This window comes from Pyxicephalus adspersus, chromosome 8 (genome assembly GCF_032062135.1).
Source record: "Pyxicephalus adspersus chromosome 8, UCB_Pads_2.0, whole genome shotgun sequence".
Taxonomy (NCBI): Eukaryota; Metazoa; Chordata; class Amphibia; order Anura; family Pyxicephalidae; genus Pyxicephalus; species Pyxicephalus adspersus.
Window position 1 is genome coordinate 8,569,041 of NC_092865.1, and position 21,436 is coordinate 8,590,476.

The 21,436-nt window shown below is 39.8% G+C and overlaps 1 protein-coding gene across 2 annotated transcripts; it reads right to left on the reverse strand.

Moving 5' to 3' along the window:
• Window positions 1–13,684: 13,684 nt before the first annotated feature.
• On the reverse strand, window positions 13,685–21,025 carry DIRAS3 (DIRAS family GTPase 3). Of its 2 annotated transcripts, none has more exons than XM_072419452.1 (2): window positions 20,951–21,025; window positions 13,685–14,797 (listed from the first exon to the last, which is right to left on the reverse strand). In XM_072419452.1, the coding sequence occupies exon 2, from the start codon at window positions 14,701–14,703 to the stop codon at window positions 14,107–14,109; it is 597 nt and encodes a 198-aa protein (XP_072275553.1). In that variant the 5' UTR covers window positions 14,704–14,797; window positions 20,951–21,025; the 3' UTR covers window positions 13,685–14,106. The 2 variants fall into 2 exon arrangements, with proteins under 2 accessions (XP_072275553.1, XP_072275552.1); XM_072419451.1 differs by lacking the exon at window positions 20,951–21,025 and adding an exon at window positions 15,112–15,168.
• Between the last annotated feature and the right edge of the window lie 411 nt (window positions 21,026–21,436).

Here is a 21,436-nt window from a genome sequence, read left to right on the forward strand (position 1 = left end):
AATTTGACTGACAATAGTTATTTTTACACATTATGTTAGCAGATGATTGTCTAGTATGAATATCTCAACTGTGTGACTACACAAGAAAGTTGAAGATTTATATATATATATATATATATATATATATTATAAATATATAAAAATATGATTTCCTTGTAATTTTGTATGAATTCATTTATTTTATACATAAATAATCTTTTAGCCAACTATACCTCCATCTTTCTTCTGTTTTTTTATATTGAAATCTACTACGAGGTGGCTACACACTTTCCTAACAACACAGAAGGACAGAACAATATTCTTTACCACTGAATTTAGTATACAGAATTTACCCCAAACTACAGGCTCCCCTTTTTTCTACAGACCCCAGATCTCTGCTCCTGTCTGCTTACATAAAAGCCACATCTGAAGCCATCTTCCTTTGACAAATCTCGAAAAGGAATACAATGCACACAATAAACCTTTCCATAGCAATACCTTTTCTTTTATGACCAAGGCCAGATTCCCATTGCAGAGATCTCCCATAGAAGAGAATGATGATGCTGAGAACTCACTGTTCACATTGTATGAGCAAACATAAAAAGAGGCCACGGTGGCCACAATTATCTTCCCGGTGACAGCGAGCGAGGCAGCTTGTACTATCGTCATTATGAGATACAGGATCCGAGTCCAGAAATATCTCAAGGACTTCTAATAGATTATTCTTATGAGCAGCGAGTGATGATCACCAGTCTAAAAGCAATATGTTACCAGGAGTATTTTTATTCTTGTTTCCAATATAGGGTCCTCTATTTAAAGAAATCTCACCTAATTATAAATCTGGCTGCTGTGTTAAAATTAGGAAGTGTTTAATCAGGTACAGATCTATTCATAGAAAGTCAAAAACTTAAAGTGATGGAAGCTTTAAATATATAACACTGGTCAACAAACATGTTGCTGCCAAACAGATTAAAGTCATTATAGGTTATGTTTGATGCACAGAATCCAAATATGGTTTTCGTTTTGCTAGATTGGCTCTAGTTTTTGAAATAATTACCTTAATAATAACCTCATAGAAAACTAATGAAACATTATTATTATTATTATTATTATTAATAAACAGGATTTATATAGCGCCAACATATTACGCAGCGCTGTACATTAAATAGGGATTGCAAATGACAGACTAATACAGAGAGTGATATAGGAGGAGAGGACCCTGCCCCGAAGAGCTTCCAATCTAGTAGGTGGGGAAACATGAAAATTAAGCAAAATAAACTAGATATGCCTACATATACAAAATTAAATTTTTGAAATACTTAATGTCAATATATTCTATATTTTGTATATTTACAGAACTAATCACAATCTCTCATCATGTGTCTATCCCATCTGCCCTGATACTTTTCTCTTATCACCTTTATATCTTAATGGAACTTCTCCCCTTGTTCCTCACTGAAAGCCAAGGTTTTCTGGAAATTTTTGAAAATGGCTATTTTTTTCTGCTTCTATTACAGTTCGTAAATTTAGTGCAATATAAAGGCGAAAATTGTCATTCAGAATATAAGAATTTATAGGAATATTATTTTTGTTTTATTATTAATAAAACATAAAAATTGCAAATAATGTGCAATTTTTTCTGTGGACCACCTAAATTTTCTCACAGACTATTGGTTGGCAACCATTGATCAATAGTACTTGCTAAGACTACTTTCTGAGGGAGTCTATGTCATATTTTCACAGATCTTACAGTGAAGAATCCCTTAAAGTTAATTGCTTTTAGGACAGCCACAAGCAAAAATGATTCAAAACCTCATATGACTTGAATGGGAAAGGTTGGGACCATGGTTAAGCCTGAGACAGAATGATGTGGGTCTTAAAGAGGAATTAAACTCAAAAAATGTCTAAAACAAAAAAAAATCGACTTACCTTCAATCCTGCAGCGCAGTCGATCAGTCCGGAGGTGTCTTCTATCAGGTCCCACGTTGCCCCGACATCCATCTCCGAGCCAGTGCGACAGGTGCCACCATCTTCTTCCTTGTTCTTCTTCCTATGTCACCCGACCCAATCTGGTGATGTAGGTTGGAAAAAAACTTGACGATTTCACTGCGCATGCGTGAGATTGGCAAATGTTTTCTCTTCTCACGAAAAGGCTCCTTCTGCGCATGTCTGAGCATCCCAAAACCCTCCAGGATGCTTGACGTAGGTATCCCTGGAGGCTTTGCCCTGCCAATCACAATTGAGAAATAGGGGGCGGACTTGAAAAAAAAGGATGTTGCACTTAAAAAACAAACAAACAAACAGAATTTTTACCTTACATAAAAGGGTTGTCTACCCTGAGTTTAGGTACGCTTTAAATGTCCCAGTCTATACAAATATCTGATGCAGATTAGCCCTTGTTGAAGCTTCTTCCCTTGCAATTTACTACATAGTTACAATGTTACAATGTGAACACAGGGGAAAAGGTAAAGCTGGGTACACACGTCAGATTTTTCTCGCCCGATAATCGGCATCGGCCAGATATCGAGCGAGAATCTGGCGTGTGTACAGTCGGCGTCGTTCATCGTCCGTGGATCCGTCCTGGCGGATCGACGAACGATGAACAACGAGCGATCCTAATGCAAGGGAAGGGGGAGAGCGCGCAGCAGGGTGCCGCTCCGTCGCTCTCCCCCTCCCCTCTCCATAGAGCAGAACGGTGCTGTATGTACAGCACTCGTTCATGCATCGTGTAGTCCTTTGTCGTTGGAAAGGATCGTGAAAGATCCTCTCCAACGACAAGAATTGCACGTGTGTACGCAGCTTAACTGAAGAAATGAGTAAAGCTACGTACACACGTCAAATTGTTCTCACCCGATAATCGTCTCAGGGCGGATATCAGGTGATGTGTACGGCCCGCGTTGTTCGTTGTCCGCCAGGACGGATCCACGGAGCGATCCTAATGCAAGGATCGAGGGACAGTGTGCAGCGGGGTGTTGCTGCCCATAGAGCAGAACGTATGTACAGCACTTGTTCATGCATCGTGCAGTTCTTATCGTAGGCCATAAGAACCAATGGCCCAATCAACTCCATCAATAGGGTACATCTGAATAAATCATGCAGAACAGAGTTTATGCAGGGCTTTTCTTTCAAACCCCAGAATGATCAAAGCCGCTGTAGAACAAAAGGAAGGAGGAATGGAGCATTACAGTGAACATGCCCATGTTTTGCCCATGTTTTGCTCAGACACACCTAAAAGAATAGAGGGCTATGACGTGCAAGTTGTAAGGGGGTTGTGCTGGGGAAAAGCACAGTCCATGCACAGTCCATGCAAAGCAAAGCACAGTCCATGTTAATAAATATTGCAAAGGAAAAACACCTTCAGGTTAGCATTTAAAAAACTCAATTATTCCTTTGTTTTTTACCTGCAGTGTTTTAAGTTGGTCATTGGGGCTCTTTAAAGTCAGCTTATGATCCAAAGAAGGTAAATGAGAAATCTACTAATGTTCCCATAAAGCTGCACAATGCTACGGTAGGCTATTATAACTGTTATGCAGTGAATGAGTTAACTGCTAATTTAGGTCCACTGATTGACTTTGGCGTTCTACAGCTTGGCACGCCCGGCCACAGATGATCCTATTAGATGCATACTGGTGGCGTGCATGCCCTTCTACGCAAGGCTCTGGGGATGTCATTAATTGCAGTGTGTATGGGGGATAACTAATCTCCTGGAAACCAGTGATGCTCCTACTTAGCAGAAGAGGAGACGCACCAGATCCAACAGACTCCAGCCTGGGGCGGAGGAAGGCCAGAGATTTGTAAGGAAACATTTACTGTAGCAAGAAATCCATGTACAGAATATATTGAGAAAACATCAGAAACTACACCTTTAACTGGGTGAATAAACCTAATAAATAGATCACGTCTTTATTTTCTTTTAAAACAGATCTAAAAAATGTGGGTGACATTTAGGGTTCATGGCATTGGCCCTTCTTTTCAAATGCTGTGTTTGTTATTTGGTTGCATGGCAAATGCAGTGTTTGAGAAGAACAAATTGCGTTTGACTTGCAACTTATTTGTATATGCTGCATTCTAAAAAATGCAGCATAATGCAAGGCGGTTCAAATGCAGACTATGAACTGCCTTGCTTATTCTTTGAAGTTCAATTCTAAGGCAATGTACAAAACAGACCCCATGGCACTTCCTGATGATTATTCAAAATCTTCTAAATCCTTTTGGGTGCAGTCACTAATGTCCGTCGAATATCTCACTATTCGATTTGCCAGCTATTCGATCAAATAGTGAGAAATTTTCCGGGTGATCAAATGCCGAATTCAAACACCATTGAAGTCAATGGTGCGAGAATTCAGCTTTTTTTAAGGGTCTTTTAAGGGCTGCAAGAGCCCTTAAAAGACCCTTAACCCGAAGTTATTTAAAAAAAACACCAACGCTAAATAAATTACTTCAAAAAAAATAATTTTTAATATTATTTATTTTTCATTTTTTTTTCTCAAATTTTTACTGTCGAATCTCGTGTTTTTCGGGTCGGGTCTATCCGAATTTGAAGCAGGGGCAGGAAGTGCCATATAGTTAACTTTCCAACCCCTCCCAAAAACAAAAGTAAAGAAGAAGGAATAGAGGAACTTATGGGGTCAATGTGAACTGGACACTTATAGTGCTTTTGCCAAATATGGCAAATATTGGCAAATATGCGGTCGGTAAGATAGGAAAGCTACTGGGTACCAACAACACTAAAGAATACTGAAACTTTCCTAGAATGCTGACCAATGAATGTTTAAATTATCAATGGGCCAGAATTAGCATTGTCAGTGTGACATCTGAAGTGCCATGGTCACACCTTCCAACTTTTGGAGATAAGGCCAAGGGACACTTTTTGGCTCAAAGTATGCAGGCAAATAACACACCCCTGTCATACCCCTATCTTGCCAACCATACAAAATAAATAAGCAAAAAAATATTGGTTAAAATGGAAAGTGTTTTTATTACATGGTGAAACAAGATTCATGATGTAAATACCTTTTCCAATAACACTGCTTGCTTCAGAGCTAAGGGCTCCTGGGAGGAGGACCAATAAAATCTCTGCTCATCTGACCTGACCTTGACATTGTAGGAGTGCCCACTAATGAATGCCAATAGAGGAAACCCCTAAAAGTGAACAAGATCACCCAAAGGGGGGAAAATCTCACCCACCGGGTACTTAAGGGATGGGAAACAGAGTTACTCGTTCCTGTTTAATTATATTTGAGTCCAATGGATTTTGAAAAGTCATCGCTACACAAAAAAGAGATCCATGCTTGGTGGCTGGCTGGTTTAATCACAGGCTAGTTACTTGACATTGATGAAAGACAGCTAAAAAAGATCTTGGAGTCTTCCAACTGGCTCTGCCAAATGGTGCTAAACCTGGAACTATGTAGGCACCACCAAACTGGAAGTCAATCAGCCAAATCTCAAGGAACCCCTCACAACCATTGATAGAACCCTAAGACTCCATGGACCCTGGTTGGGTATAGTTGGTGTATAGTATTATTGTTGGAACCATATAGTCCAGGGGTCCCCAACCCCCTGTCTCCTAGTGGGCTGTGGCTCTGGCCCGTGCACCCCCCAGAGGGGTCTGGGGAAGGACCCCACTCGGGGGGGGTGCACTGGCCAGAGCCACAGACCACACCCGCTGTCCACATCGCAGGCTCAATGAGTGTTGCTCATTCAGGATGAAGCGACCGAGTCTTTTTGAAGGCCACCATCTTTGGCTCATAGTCACCTTCGCAGTGGAATTTGGCTGTGCCATGTGGGTGGTTGGGCAGGTATATATTAACTTGTTCCGGGTCAGTCCCAAAAGTTAGAGCTCTCTGAGCACGTTGAAAAGGGTTAAAGTTAATTTTATTAAGCTTACACTGAATTGTTATCCCATATATTGACCTTCATGGCCAGCTGCACGTGTATGTGGGTGTTGGGATTGCCTGGCACTGGACAGCCCCACTGTCCATCGTGACAAACGTGAACTGAAAGGCCCACATTGCCTTCAGGAGACACAACGAGTGGGTGTCTGATAATCACATCTCTATCAAGGCTTCCAAGGACGCCTCATCATCTCGGCTCCCTCCCACCCTAACAGGTGCCTGGAGCAGATTACATTCACCATCGTCGCATTCATTCACACCTCCTCGGCAGCTCTGTCACAAATATAACCAATGTGTTTACTTGGGACATTTGTATGACTAATAGAATTCCGAGCCCGACGTAGTATCTGAAGGAAAGGTTGCCATAGTTACCTGCCTAAAAAAGAATTATTATTTCTGAATGAAAGGTGCAAACCGCTAGGATTGCCAACCCACTCCCGTCACAGAGAGGGCTTCGCTCGGGAATTTGATCTGCACAAAAGTGAACGCAAAAATATAGAGATCATGAGAAGGGTAAGATGTTCTGTAGTCAATTTGGGAGGATTCAGCCTGGGGTGACAACACTGCTTAGGATTTCAGTGCCGCAGGGGCGGAGTTGTCAGCTAATTACAGAACGTTAGAAGCTCAATGGATTTCTGTATTACCTAATTAAAGAGACAAACTTTCAAATGTGCTTGTTTAGCACATGTTGTACCAAAGTTTTTTTTTGCCTAGACGTTAGTTTTAGAGTGCTTTATATATAAGTACAGGTGATCCCCGAGTAAAGGACATCCAACACATGGACGACTTCTAGATATGAACAGGGCTTCCCCGCTCACAGTGTGCAGGACGAAAGCTTGATGGGGGGAGGGTGCGGTTTGCATGACTTGTCCAAGAAGAAGTCTTTTGCTGTTCTGCAAGTTCTTTTAACTCTTTAATGACCAAGACAAACCCTGCAGTTGTTTCTTTTTGCATATCAAAGCACAGCTTGCTCTGGAAGTTATTGCATGTATTTCTAGGCTTTATAAAGTTTTTTTTTGCTTTGTTTGTGATTTTTATATAGTAACTGACACCATGCTGCCTAATAATACGTTGAGTCAAATATCTGTCCTAATTGCATTTATTAAAATATTGTACCTGTTCCGACTTACAAACAAATTCAACTTAAGAACAAACCTACAGTCCCTATCTCGTATGTAAACCAGGGACTACCTGTATATCTAAAGCTTCTGGATAGAGAATTTATTGGTTAAAGCAAAACTTAACCAAGCCAACACTCACCTGTCCCCATTCCAACACAGGTGTCATAATTTTCTCCCTTCTTTCCTTCCTGATCTTCAGCCATCTTGATTGGCTGGGATGATGTAACTCCCACACAGGCGTGGCATGCGTAAGGGAAGTTGGAATTGTTGGTCAAATTAATACCTAGGTATTTCAGATGGGTTGGAGCCAATGCTCATGTGCAGTTCAGATAAATTTTACAGCTGGGTGGTGATCAGGCAGGAATGGGTAATGCAGAAGAGACATCACCTGTCCATTTCTGCAACAACCACCTACCTGATCACCAATTTTCAAAGTGGGACTTTAGTGCCAATTTAAAATGCTTGTAACTTTTTTTTGTGCTCTTTGTATTCTATTTGAGAGATTTCCCTTCATCTTGTCCAGGATATACAACAGGAAATGAGTCAAGGGGAAATCAATTCAAAGACAGTGGTCACTGGCACAGGTGTCCCCACTAGGAGTTTTCTGCTGTATCTCTGTCAGTGACTCAAAATTTAAAATTTCAATCTTTGCCCCAGCCCTCTTGCATAAACTCCAAAAAAAGCCTGTACGCACACAATAAAAATTCTGCAGCACCTAGGTTTAGGTGGCATTATCCTCCCTTCATCTGGGGTATAACAATTTCCCTGAATCCAGCTGAGATGAAACTCCCAGCATGGTGCTATAGGGTCTTCTGGCAGTCTGCAGGATCTTCTTAAGTTTAATTTTGACTTCTCTCTAAGGATTTGGCTGTGTATACATTTCACTTTTGGTACGTATTCATAAAACAGTGAATGTGGCATTCACCAAACTTTACTGCAGATGATTTTTCTTTGAGAATTTGTTTTAAATGACAGTAAATGAGTCGGTGATTGCCACATTCATTGGGTTACTACAATGCGAGGGAACAAACTTAAAATATGTTACGGCGCTATTCATTTTGAAAGGCACCCTAAGGCATCACACCTACCCACCACTGAAACTGGCTTTTTGGTGCCCTATTCAGGCTGTCCTATAGCAATGTATATTAACATGCAATTTAATGTACATGTAGTGTCAAAAAGCCCTAAAATGTGCCCCTTTTAATTGAATGTCCAGCTAAAAGTTTTGTAAAGAGAAGAGAGAGGTTAAACCCCCATAAGGTGTTCGTTTTTGTTTTGCGGTCAGCTGGGGAGATTTTCCTTCACTTCCTGTCCTAAGCATTTACAGGGGGAGAATTCTCCCTATAGTGAACAGAACTTTTATCCCAAAGAGTTGTCCCTGGAACAGGTGTCCCAAGTGGAAAATTTTCTATTACCTATTGCTCAGATAACCTTTTGTAAGACAATGGGCACCAGAACAAATAAAGAGGGTGAATCTCCCCAGCAATAAAAACATAACACAAAAAGTATAAGTAATTATAATAAGTTTTAATTTATAGAGCCTACACAGAGCACTTCTTTTCTGACTCTTGGTCCTTCTGATAATTTGATCCCCAGCAATATCTGTTTGCATCATTATCTGCACTTTCCTTAGCTCAGCTCCTGGGGCGATTGCCTCACCTGCCTTACCCCTGAGATGGCCCTGTAAGGAGATCCAGAGGGACTCGGTTATTTATAGGGAATTGGCGTTGTCTGTTACAGCTCCATCTCTGGGGATATACCGCCGCGTTCCCGCTAGCGACTCTCTCCTCCTTTCATCTTGTAATGAAAGCAGAAGCTGGTCTTCCCATGTATTTTGCATTAATGTCTTGGAAATGAATGGATGGTTTTATTCTTCAAAGAGATGAACGAGCCCACATTATTTCCCAGTCTATTAGATCAATCAATAATATAAAAACACCTCTGGGGTCTAATAAGACCTGTGATCTCTTTTTTATGCCAGAACTTTTTTTCCTCCTATTTTTTCACTTTTTTAGATAAGGGGACAAAAAGAAACTCAGTACATCAAAAACAAAATCAGATTAAGGAACGTTGGTTGGCAAATCACTCAATGTCTTCCTGTATTCCATTGGGACTCTAATAGTGAGGTCCTAATGCCAGAGATTCAGAGTCTGCCCTCCCATAATGACCCAAATCCACTGCATTTGTTCCAAAATGGATCTGTAGGCAAACAGCTAGAGTAACAGCTAAAATGTATTGAGGTTTTAGGGTTTACTTGGCAAAAGATGCCTCAATTATGGCCAACCCTTATTTATTGCATGCCTATGATAGTCTGATTACCCTGGTTTGCTTCCTGGTCCAGCTCCATGTGCAATGGAATTGATGATGCTGATTCACTTCCCATTGAAGAATCTGGATTCAGACAGGTGACACAGCCTATGTATGAGACATAAATTAAGGCCCCCTTCTCAGATGTGCAGCTGTTAGCCACTCACAGCCACCCCTCTTTCAAACTGTTGAACCGTGCGGTTGTTGTGCCAACCTTAACCTCTGTGCATTGTGGCTGAGTGCAGTTGCAGTTTTTCGGGGTTCTGTTTTAAGGAAGCCAATGTATAAAAAAAATTACTTTCTAACTGCTGTAAGTTGTGGTTGCATTTAATCAATGGCTAGGGGATGAGCAGCAAGATCTGTAAGGACCCTGGTATGAAACCACATGGTTGGCAGCTCCCAACTACTGGGGGAGCTGCAAACTACGTCACGGGAAACCAGATTTGTACGTGGCTGTGGTGCAAATCTTCAAACAACCACACATATCTAAAGGCAACTTGTATTTTTTGCAGTCTAATGCAAAAAATAGGAGAGACTGGGACCCTTGGTTGAGCCCCTGGCAGAACACTGTGGCTTACTATGGGTGGCACAGCTGTAGAAATATCAGAGCTGTAAGGACAAAAATCCTTTGGCAGGTTCCAGACCAAGGTAAACTGCTCTCATATATGCATTATATCTGTGGATTTAGCCATCTGTTTAAAGATCAGCTTTCAAACTGTTGTGTTTTAAAGTACTCATTTTAATTGACATGAAAAAAAAGTCAATGAACCATAAACATGGACTTTTCTACTGCACCACTAAGGCAACTTCATTTAGAATGGGTTCTTCTCAAAAGCAATAGACTTTTTTTTTTCAAATGTGTGACAACCTGGTGTTGATTGAGAATGCCTATTAATTATTATTATACAGTATTTATATAGCACCATGATATTATGCAGCGCTGTACAAAGTCCATAGTTGTGTCACTAACTGCCCCTCAAAGGAGCTCACAATCTAATGTCTCTACTATAGTCATATGTCTAACAGTCTAAGGTCAATTTTTTAGGGGGAAGCCAATTAACCGAACTGCATGTTTTTAGGATGTGGGAGGAAACCCACGCAGACACGGGGAGAACCTGCAAACTCCATGCACATAGTGTCCTGGCTGGGACTCAAACCTGGGATCCAGCGCTGCAAAGGCTGGAGTACTAACCCCTGAGCCACCCATAACAATTCATAACATCATCCATCTATCTATCTCTCCACGCAATGTGAGTAAAAGATCGGAGTAAGTTATTGTAACATTATATCTTTAAAAAATAAAGAGTTACCTATGTTGATCGTAATATCTGTAGGTGGGGTATTATGATGATCCAACTCAAAGTCTATGGAAGACATTTATCAAATGAAAACAGATCATTTATATTTATCATACTTATAAACTTTTTTATTGGCATTTTAATTAACATCAGCTGGCAGTTTTACTTAAAAACTTTGTAATTTTTAAAGTAACTTTTGTCTTTTTCACTTTTATCAAAATTTACCAACACTATCACTAACAATGGACAACTGGTGTTTGTTTTCGACAACTTCAATCAATTAAATCGCCACTTTAGAAGTATTAGGTTACCTGTACTCCCCACTTTTCCAAGCATGTGCACCAGGAAACAAAATCTTTCATTATTAAAGCAGTGAACAGGTTTCTAACAGTGGAGAACAAAAAAAGTAGAGAACAAATTCTTTTGATGAATAGGTTCCTACGTGTCAGGTGACTCATTGCACACATTGTATATGAAAGACACATCATCCCCATCAATAATAGCTTTACAGTAAACAGCGATAATAACTCCAGGTTTTTGCCCACTGAACATTAATAATTTCCTGTAAGGCTTTTTGATTCACTTTGCCGCAGCTTCCTAACAGCTCATTTATTCACTGCACTGTCTGAGCAACAAATGTGTCAGGAGGGGGAGGAGAGGAGCTGTAAGAAACCTATTGTAGGATAAGCGAGATATATTTCCAATACCTTTACATTGCTTTGTGCAGAGAAAAAACAGCAAAGCACAAGCTCATTTCAATGGGCCTTGGTGTATCTAAAGAACAAAAACGAAATATATAGCAGTGTTTTCTCGCTTGGTGATCCTGCCAGTAGCACACTTCCCATCATAGGGGGACAATGATTACTTTACTATATCTATGGGGGTGCAATGTTGTCTCCCTTGTTATTAGAATCCTGAACCTTATTCCCATAAAGCAGGTAAGGAGTTATAGTAGAATAAAACAGAGAAGTCGGATAATATTGCCTTGGATTTCAGTTTAAATCATGAGGATACTTAATTATGATAGGATTTTTACTGGACTTATTATTATTATTATTATTAATATTAATAAACAGGACTTGGGGAAAATGTTCTTAAAATAAAAACAACTAAAGCAGCCATCACATCTAAGGACTGGTAAGCTAAAATATATTACATTTTTTGTTTTTGGGTAAAGATACACTAACTTTTTTTTTGCATGGTGGGAAAGATTAGAAACAGCAATAGGTTTTAAGCACCGTGACTCCATAAGGCAAATCTCTCTTTATATCTTGCCCCAGTGAGGAGTCTTCTTCCAAAATGCAAATTTAAAAATGTAAAGATCTGACCGGATTGGCTTTATTTGGCCAATCCAAAACCTTAAATGTTTCCTCTTAAAAAACCACCTTATTCTCCATTTCACAGTTCTTAGGTTTCTTGAGAATGCCTATTTGATTGAGAATGCCTATTCATATCTATGGCCATCTATCTATCTCTTTTTCTGCACAATGTGAGTAAAAGATCAGAGTAAATTATTGTAACATTGTATCTTTAAAAAATGAAAAGTTACCTCTGTTGATCGTGATATCTGTAGATGGGGTATTATGATGATCCAACTCAAAGACCGAGTCTATGGAGCACATTTATCAAATGAAAAGGGATCATTTGGATTGTGTTTAATGATAATTATCACCTTTTTTATTGGCATTTTATTTAACACCAGCTGGCAGCTTTACTTAAAAACTTTGTAATTTTCACTTTTATCATTCGTAGAAAATGCCAAATACAAAAATTACCAACGCTATCACTTACAATGGACATCTGCGGTATTTGTTTTTGTCACTTTTGATAAATGGTGACAACTTCAATTGATTTATTCGCCACTTTAGAAGTATTACGTTACCTGTACTCCCCACTTTTCCAAGACTGTTCACCAGGGAACAAAATCTTTCATTATTAAAGCAGTTTCTCTCAATCCATTGAGAGTGTCCGTACCAGCAATTGGGGCATCTTCTAGAACAGGAGGGTGGTGGCGCTTGTCAGGGTTGAGTACTCATGGAAGTTCAAGTTCTACTAAGAGGCTTTTCTTTTTAATATTGGGAAAAGTTGTGTCTTGTGCCATCCACTTTGAGGCTGGGTTTACAATTGGCCACTCCGGTGCAGAAACGTGCATTGGATTAAGGCTGCTCATTCAAAGCAGAACTGTACTTTCTTCCCCAACACCAAACCCCATTGCACAGTAGTGCATTACCATGGTCAGTGCACTGGGTTGACCATCTTGCCTTCAAATGATGGGGTTTTGAGTTACCACAACACATTAGATTGATTTGATTGTACATATATTAAAAAAAACAACTATTTTAAAAATAAACTTGGAATATGAAAGGATTAGCACATTTGGCAGGGCCTTTTGTTGTCTGTGTCCCCTGCACGAAGATTCTCTCTCACCAATTGTCCTGGTGACCATTGCTACCGAGATACAAAAGTTATCACCAGGGAACTTGTCCAATGTGGACCCATGTTTTGAAGGTGATGAAGCATTCCCTTCATTTTTCAGAGGTTTCCCCTTACATTTTTTCATGTCTACAGTACAATAAATAAATTTCCCCCAAATAGGACACAAAGTAAAATAGACAGAAATTATAATTCTCCTCTATAGCAACACTAAGAAGAAAAACCTATATGCATACTCTAGCAAACTTATTAAATTTTACAATGTAATACAGGTTTGCTTTAAATAAGAATATGGATATCATAGGATTTAGAATTTCCTTTCAAACCTTTTTTTTTGTATGAAAAAGGTTAGAACCAATATTTTTTTTTGTCTGGGTAACCATTGGGACAGAGATTTCCCCACACTTCCTCTCCCGGTGACCCTTCTGGGTAATTTCTCCAACACAGACAGTAATAAATCCTGACCGATGGTCTAACCCTTCCAAATTTTCTCCTGAATTCCCCTTAACTAGTAGTTTTGCCTTTCATTTGAAACTTGCACAAATAGTAAAAAAAAAGTTTAGGTCCCCAATTAAATTGTACCAACTTTTTCATGAAGCCACTTTGAATGACCAATATACAGAGAAGTACAAATTACAAAACCACCAAAACGTGAACACATAATTCAATATTTAATTTACAGCAGCACTTTCATTCCATAATCCCGGTATCCTGGCATGCAAATATTACACAAAAACTTCTCGTCTGTGTAATTTGCCATCAAACATTTCTCAACTTCATCACAAATACAGAAACAGCCCAAAACTTGTTCCCTTCTTCTGACGAAAAGGCATTCCATGCGCAAATGTGTTCAGAATGCAAAATGGAGGTGGTGGAGCATGCGGAGAGCTTGCCTTGAAATAATAACTGTAAGCTGAAAATGGTTGCTATGATAATCAAGATGCCGTAGAATCCTGGATCCAATCTCCAAAAAAAGAATAAAGCAGTCCAACCTAGAACTTAGCGGCTTCAAGTTTGATGTCCAAGAGACTGTGGCAAGCCTCATGCGCCGACTTTATTCACTTGAGCCCAAGTTCACATAATGGAGCATTTTCCTTTGAGCTTTTCTTTCTTTTTTTGCTGTTTGGACTTCTTTCCACCAACCTGAAGACTAACAGTTCGTCTCTTCTCCAAGTTTAAAAGTTCTTGGAACAACTCCTGTACGTTGTAGTTGAGTTTGGCGGAGGTTTCCATGAAAGAGCACTTCCACTTGTTGGCCAAACTCTCCCCTTCGCTGGCCTGGACCTCCCGTAGGGGCTCGTCCCTCTTGTTTCCAACCAACATGATGGGAATGTTCTGTGTGTCTCCTTTGATCTGGCAGATCTGTTCGTAGATTGGTTGAAGCTCCGCCATGGACTGCTTACTGGTCACCGAGTAGACCAGGATGAAAGCATGACCTTTGGAGATAGACAACCTCTGCATGGCTGGAAACTGGTGGCTCCCCGTGGTGTCGGTGATTTGCAATGTACAGATGTTCTTATCACAGCTGATGACCTGTCTGTACGTATCTTCGATAGTTGGGATGTAGGTCTCTCTAAATGTCCCCCTCACAAATCTTAGCACCAGAGAACTTTTACCAACTCCAGCCGCCCCAAACACGACCACCCGATAGTCGTTGCTTTGTTCTGGCATCTTTTCTTTCAAGGATCTCTTGCTGCAGGCTCAGAAGGATTCTGTCTTGAATGCAAAGGCTTGAAGGAGTTACATACCGAGATGGAGCAGGCACCTGTTGAGTAAAAATGAAAAAAAAAAAAAATTCAGTGCCGTGCAAATGCTGAGCCCAACAAAAATAGAAGCGACAATACATGAATGCATCGTTTGCAGAATATCATCGTTGCTGGATAGATATAATTACTACGTCAGGATCCTCAAGCTACAAAGTGCTCGGAAGTGAAGCCAGGATGATTGTGGTCCAGAAAATGGACTAACTGCATCCTTCCCTGACAGCACTTTCCAGGATGGACCGGATCAGACATAGAAAATCTATATATAAAAGCTCACACTTATATATAGGCTCATGTATAGAAGCTCACACCTTACCTTGCCCGAACACTCTGCTTTGTTTCAGCCCTTCCTGCGGTCTGATTACTATGTCGCTCTCAGACAGCTCAGCTGCAGATGAAATCAGAAGCTCCCTCCCTTTTTTTTTCTTTTTGTATTATTGGTTTTGAATGTTGCTTGCAAGATTAGATTATTTTGCCATCTAGTGGATGTGCTGAACTTTTTTTTCCCCTAGACTATTCTTTACATTTGCTAGCTGGTATTTAGCAGGGTGATTTATGGATTTTATTTTGGACTCCAATTACAAGAGGGGGTTTAGTTGTCCTGACAAGAGATGAGCGAATTTTTATTTCACAAAAATTGCTGTAAAAAGGTGTTACAAAATGCACTAAAGACAAAAGGTAGGGATTTTTTAGAAGTGGAATTTAAATTATAAAGGGTGTCAAATTATGTTTATTATTACGTATTATCAGTATGCATATAGCACAAACATATTACACAGCGCTGTACGGGTTGCAAATGACAATGACACAGGAGGAGGAGAGGACCCTTTGCCTGAATTAGGCTAAAGCACACACAACTTGCAGTTAAATTACAGCGTATCCAAATCCAACACAGATGTAATAAATTGCAGTTTACCAATCCTAAAATGTTATGGCTGCATTAGGTTTTCCTTGGTTATCCTACCATTAACACTTCATTTTATTAAATGACAACGTTCCCTCGCCGTAATGTATCTGTGGACTTTTTTAACAAGGTTTTTCGCCTGAACTGGACTACAAACACCTCCTATTCTCCTCCCCTCCATAAAGTTGTCAACAGGTATTCTGCAGTGCACAGGAGAGAACTGAAAACATTGTGAAAGATATCAGTTCATTGCACAAGAATTTCTAGCAGGATATAATTCTTAAAAAGGATAGTGGTGGGGGAAGTAAGTGAGTCACCCTAAGACAGACATTTTCTGGAAATGTATGTAGTTTTACTGCTATTCATTTTGAAACATTTAAAGCATTACCAGGCACATAAAATATATATGCAATATAAATTGTGTTATATTCTAATCAGCCAGCAGATGGGGCTTTGGCTCCTTTCTACATTTTTCCAGGCTCTTCTTGGCTCCTTTGGTATAAAATCTTTGCAAGGCAAAACTGAACACACACACATATATATATATATACACACACACACATTGCCAAAGTTGTTTCCTCTCTCCCGTTGGATACATTTTCCTTCAAGTTTGATAATTTTTGGACAGAATGGGGAATGATTAGATCCTTCTATTTGCCCTAGTGAAAATTGTCACCATTGGGAAATTCAAAATTCTAGAACTGACCCTAAAGCAAAAGGTGAGGGGAAACCTTTTAGTGTGGATTCCTGTTCTAGTTTTTTTATTAAATAGTACCATGTGAGGTTTCAATAGGACAAAGCCAGGAAAACGACAAGCAAATTCTTCAGTGCCATTTTTTTAACTGACTAATAGTGCTCTGGGAACCTTTTTTTGTATGTGAAAGTTTTTTTCAAATCAAAACATTTTTCATAGTTTTGGATTGGCTGGGAAATGGTAAAAATCCATATCAGGATTATGATCTAAGCTGCAGCAGAGATTTTACTGACCATAAAAAAAAGGAGAATACATGGACACAGGTGGGTAATGGAGCGCTCACCCCTTCTTTGGAATTACAATTTGCTTTTTCTAATCCCCTCACACTTCTAAGAAATCCCTGTGGTATCTGAAGGCCGATTTACACATTCATAAATATTGCAGCATTAGTCTTTGCTGACACTGCAAAAACCAGCCATGCAGAGAACCTTCACAAGGGATTCCGCTTTGATGGTCCATCCCCCCTAACTAGTCGTCTTCAATTCATCTTCTCCAAATTCAGAGTTGGACATAAAACCAGAATATAGGAGAACTCATGATCACAAGTATACCGCAAGACCCAGACACGAATGGTGGAGAAGTGACCTGAGACTGGCCCTGACGGAGGAACATTTTATTTTATTGTAAGAAGTCTTTAAATCCACTCAGATGAAAGCAGAAATCCATACAACTGTTCTTTCAATATATAATTACCAGGAAACCAACAACACATTTCACTAGGGCAGCATCGCTACTTCCGGTGATCTGCTCTCTCACTTCTGTTCTGCAGGGCACTGCTGAGAATTAGTATAACAAGGGATTTCAATCACTTATGGTAAATGATTTTTTAAAAAGAAATACAATGATTTTGTGGAATCCCTTTTTTTTTTTGAGGAAAGAAAAACTTTATTGTGTTGTCAGTAAATAAGCATTTCATATGCCTGAGACACCCCTGTGCCCATCTTCATGTAAGCCACCTACACCCCCCAGTTTCCAGTTCCTGGACTGACAGCATCATGCAAAATGCAAAGACCACTTATATTAACCTAATTTCAAAAAGAATTACTGGACATTATGTGTATTTTTAATTTATTTCTTGTTCCATTTTAAAAATTAAATACACTCCTAAATGAAGGAAAGTCCATTACTGCAAACCTTTAAAGCCGTCAGGATAAATACACATATTAAATTTGTACAAATAAGAGAGCTGTCAATTGCTTTGTATTCTAATCTAATTCTTTTTTAACAAATATGGAAGTGGGGGTGCAGGATGCAGTATGTATGGTGAGAGGTACACTGAGCTGGCGGTCCAGTGCCAAATGGGTGCTAATGGTCCTGTGGCATTGGCAATGGGCATTTATTATAGAGACCCATTTATTTTCGAGCACAGGGTAGTTGCAATCTGTATACAGTATACATCTAAATATGTGAACACCCCTCCGAATATTGTTTAAAGGTTTCTAGGTAATGGTATTATTAATACTAGTGAATACAAAGGCATTGTGGTGACCTTATGGGAACAGTTTACTCTTTTTCTGTTCCAACATGACTGTGCCCCATGCACCAAGCCAGACGTGGTGCGAGTTTGGAGTGTCTTGCACCTCAACCTTGCTGAAGATCTTTGAGATGATTTGGAAACTAATTGCAAGCCAGGTTTTCTCATACCATATTAGTACCTGAGCTGACAAATTCTCTTTAGAGCAGGGGTGCCTAACAGGTAGATCACAAAGGCAATGGGAGTTGATCGGGGAGCTCTGCCTTTCAAAATAAACTCAACTGCGCACAGGAGTTTTTGAGTCCAAGTTTTTATTGTTGGTAAATCATTTTGACTTGGTCATTTTAAAAGTAGCTTGCAAGCCAAAAAAGTGGTTAGCACTCTGGCCTTTGCAGCGCTAGGTCCCAAGTTCGAACCTTAGCCAAGACACTATCTGCATGGAGTTTGCAGGTTCTCCCCGTGTCTGTGTGGGTTTCCTCCAGGTACTCCGGTTTCCTCCCACATTCCAAAAACATGCAGTTAGGTTAATTGGCTTCACCCCAAAATTGACCTTAGACTGTAATAATAACATATGACTATAGTAGGGATATTAGATTGTGAGGGACAACTAGCGCCATGACTATGGACTTTGTACAGCACTGCACAATATGCTGGTGCTATATAAATACTGTGTAATAATAATAATAATTATAATTGGGCAAAAATCTTGTGGAATCCCCAAAATCTTTGAGAAAGCCTTTCCAGCAGGGTAGCCAGGAATTAGGAATGGGGTGGAATAGGAACCATATCAGTGCTCATAGTTTTGGAATGGGACGTCCAACAAGCTCATACAGGTGTCCACGAATATTTGGCTATTATTTGTCTCTCGATCCCCCCGTTCAACCCCATGGTAAAAAGAAAGTCCGGCACCAGCCACATGTTACATTTATAATAATTACTGACTGCAATTGTTGATTACTATTCATTCTTTCTTTGCAATGCCAACTCATCAGTGACTACTTATGATCACATATAGGAAATTAAATGAGAATGCCCGGTGTTACAATTGTCCTTAATCAAATAGCACATCATTGGACTCATCTAATTATGTTAATTAATTTATATTTACACTGCAATCATCAAACCACATTAAAAAAAACTGAAATGTAAAAACAGACTGTAAGCTGTAATGGGCCATCAGACAATAGTCCTCCTTGGCAGCGTGATCTGAAACAGATTTGGCCATTCATGGAGATGGTATAATTGGACTGACAGTGGCATTTATTGGGTGCCAATGGTCCATATTGTGAGTAGGACAATGGAAACAGCTGCAAAACACACTGATGGGATTTTGTATAACTAAGCCCTGGCTACAAGAAAGCACCTTTGAAAGTCAACTGCAGGACACATATGGATCACAAATGACTTTCCTCTTTAGATAGATTAAACCAGGCATCGACAGCGTAAGCCATTTGGCAGCCCAATGACTACAAGCCTCGGCAGATCCAAAAAGATGGCATTAAATGCAGCACATACGGCATCTTTATCCCCCCCCAAATAAAATAAATAAACCAGGTCACATGACCCCTTATCCATTGTCCTGAATAAGTCTTTTGGTCCAAGCAACTGAAAACTTGGAGCTAGCTTTCCTTTAATTGATAATTTACCTTCCGAACCATAGAATTGATATATTATTATTATTAATATAGTATTAGATATAGTATTATATATATGGATTTTTACACTCTATGGGTTTGATTTATGAAAGCTCTCCAAGGTTGGAGAGGATACACTTTCATCAGTGAAGCTGGGTGATCCAGCAAACCTGGAACAGATTTCTTCAAAGTCATTTGCTAGCAAACGTTTTGAATTCTGGACCAGATCTATTCCACTGCTTCACTGATGAAAGTGTATCCTCTCCAGCCTTGGAAAGCCTTAATAAATCAGACCCAATATTCTTTCTTGGCATATGCCATCTTTATAAGGAAGTAAAATAATTCCTTACTAAAACAATGGGCATGATTTATTAAAGCTCACCGAAGCTGGAGAGGACACACTTTCATCAGTGAAGCTGGGTGATCCAGCAAACCTGGAATGGATCTGGTCCAGGACTTAAAACATTTGCTAGCAAATACCAAATGACTTTAAAGAAATCCATTCTAGGTTTGCTGGATCACCCAGCTTCACTGATGAAAGTGTATCCTCTCCAGCCATGTGGAGCTCTAATAAATCAGGACCTATGCATTATCATTTTTTGAGATGAGGATACTCCAGGCAGACACAAAATATTATTATTATTCAATTAAAATGAATTTTTAACTGAAGCAAGTATGGTAAACTGGTTGCTTTGAATTCCCTGCACAGCCAAATTTAGAACTAGGAGATGAATGGTCAAACTCCCAAGATTTACTGCATTACAGTACAATCAGTCTAACATCGGGGAACTTACTGACAGGAGGTAAGAACAGAGTGATGAATTCATCGGTAGACATCTCCTCTTTTATTGCCTGGTCAGCAGAATGGAAATGGTTTATATTTTAGAAATGCATTTAGCGGTTTGGAATTCTGCTTTAGTCTAGCAAAACTTACCACTGGTTGTCATTTTCAAACTAATTGGTGTTTTTAGAAGGAGATCAGCAACAGACATCTCTATTTTTTTTTATTAAGAAAGGTTTATGCATAAAGGCAACAAAATAATTTTTTTTATACAGTTGATCAGTACACAGAGATCCATCCAGGCTGTGCCAAGGCAGGAAATGAGACAGCTGTCACCCTGATGTACTCTGCACTCATCACAGCTAACAGACAAAGGACATCAGAATACAACTATATATATATATATATCTTGTTGCACCCCAGGCAGATGGCATGGCATGCAAAGCCCCCCAATGGGTGTAATGAGCAGACCCCTGCATCTGAACACACACATGTGGCATTGTATAATTTGTAGCCATCCATTTGTCACCTAAGGGTGCATCTCCACCACCCAACCCCATATCCTGGCTGTTCTAGAAAACACAAATGTCCCATAAAGCATCACTTACCTGCACAGATCAGTGAATCTGGAATTACAATCTGCAGGGTGTTACAGCATCCAACAATCTCCCAGGGTGGGGCAGACCCATTGTGCAGCCATTGTGTGGGGGGAGCAAGAATCATATAAAACCCAACTACATTCACTATAATTTATTTCATTCAGTTAGCAGAAGAGTCATTGGAATTAGCACAGGCCAACTTGTCATTTGACTAAGAAGTGTCTCCTACCCTGCACCTGCAGCCAGCAGAATGGGTTGGGTGTCATTGGATGGATCCCCCCCATGTTTCATTCATTTTTTTAACCAAATGGTACAGTCCATTCATGCAGCTGCAGAAGGAGAATGGGCTTTAACCTGTTAGGTGCTGGAGCACAATGGTAGCAAAGGCTTTAGCAGCAGATGGCTGTATGGAAGGGTTAATGGAGCCTTGGAGATGCTGGAAAACACCAGGCATGGGAGGTCCTGGAGGAGAAACCTATTTGCTATTCATGTGTC

What these genes read in the sequence shown, in the direction of transcription:
- DIRAS3 (XM_072419452.1), bottom strand. Translation starts at nt 14,703, where the DNA reads ATGCCAGAACAAAGCAACGACTATCGGGTGGTCGTGTTTGGGGCGGCT.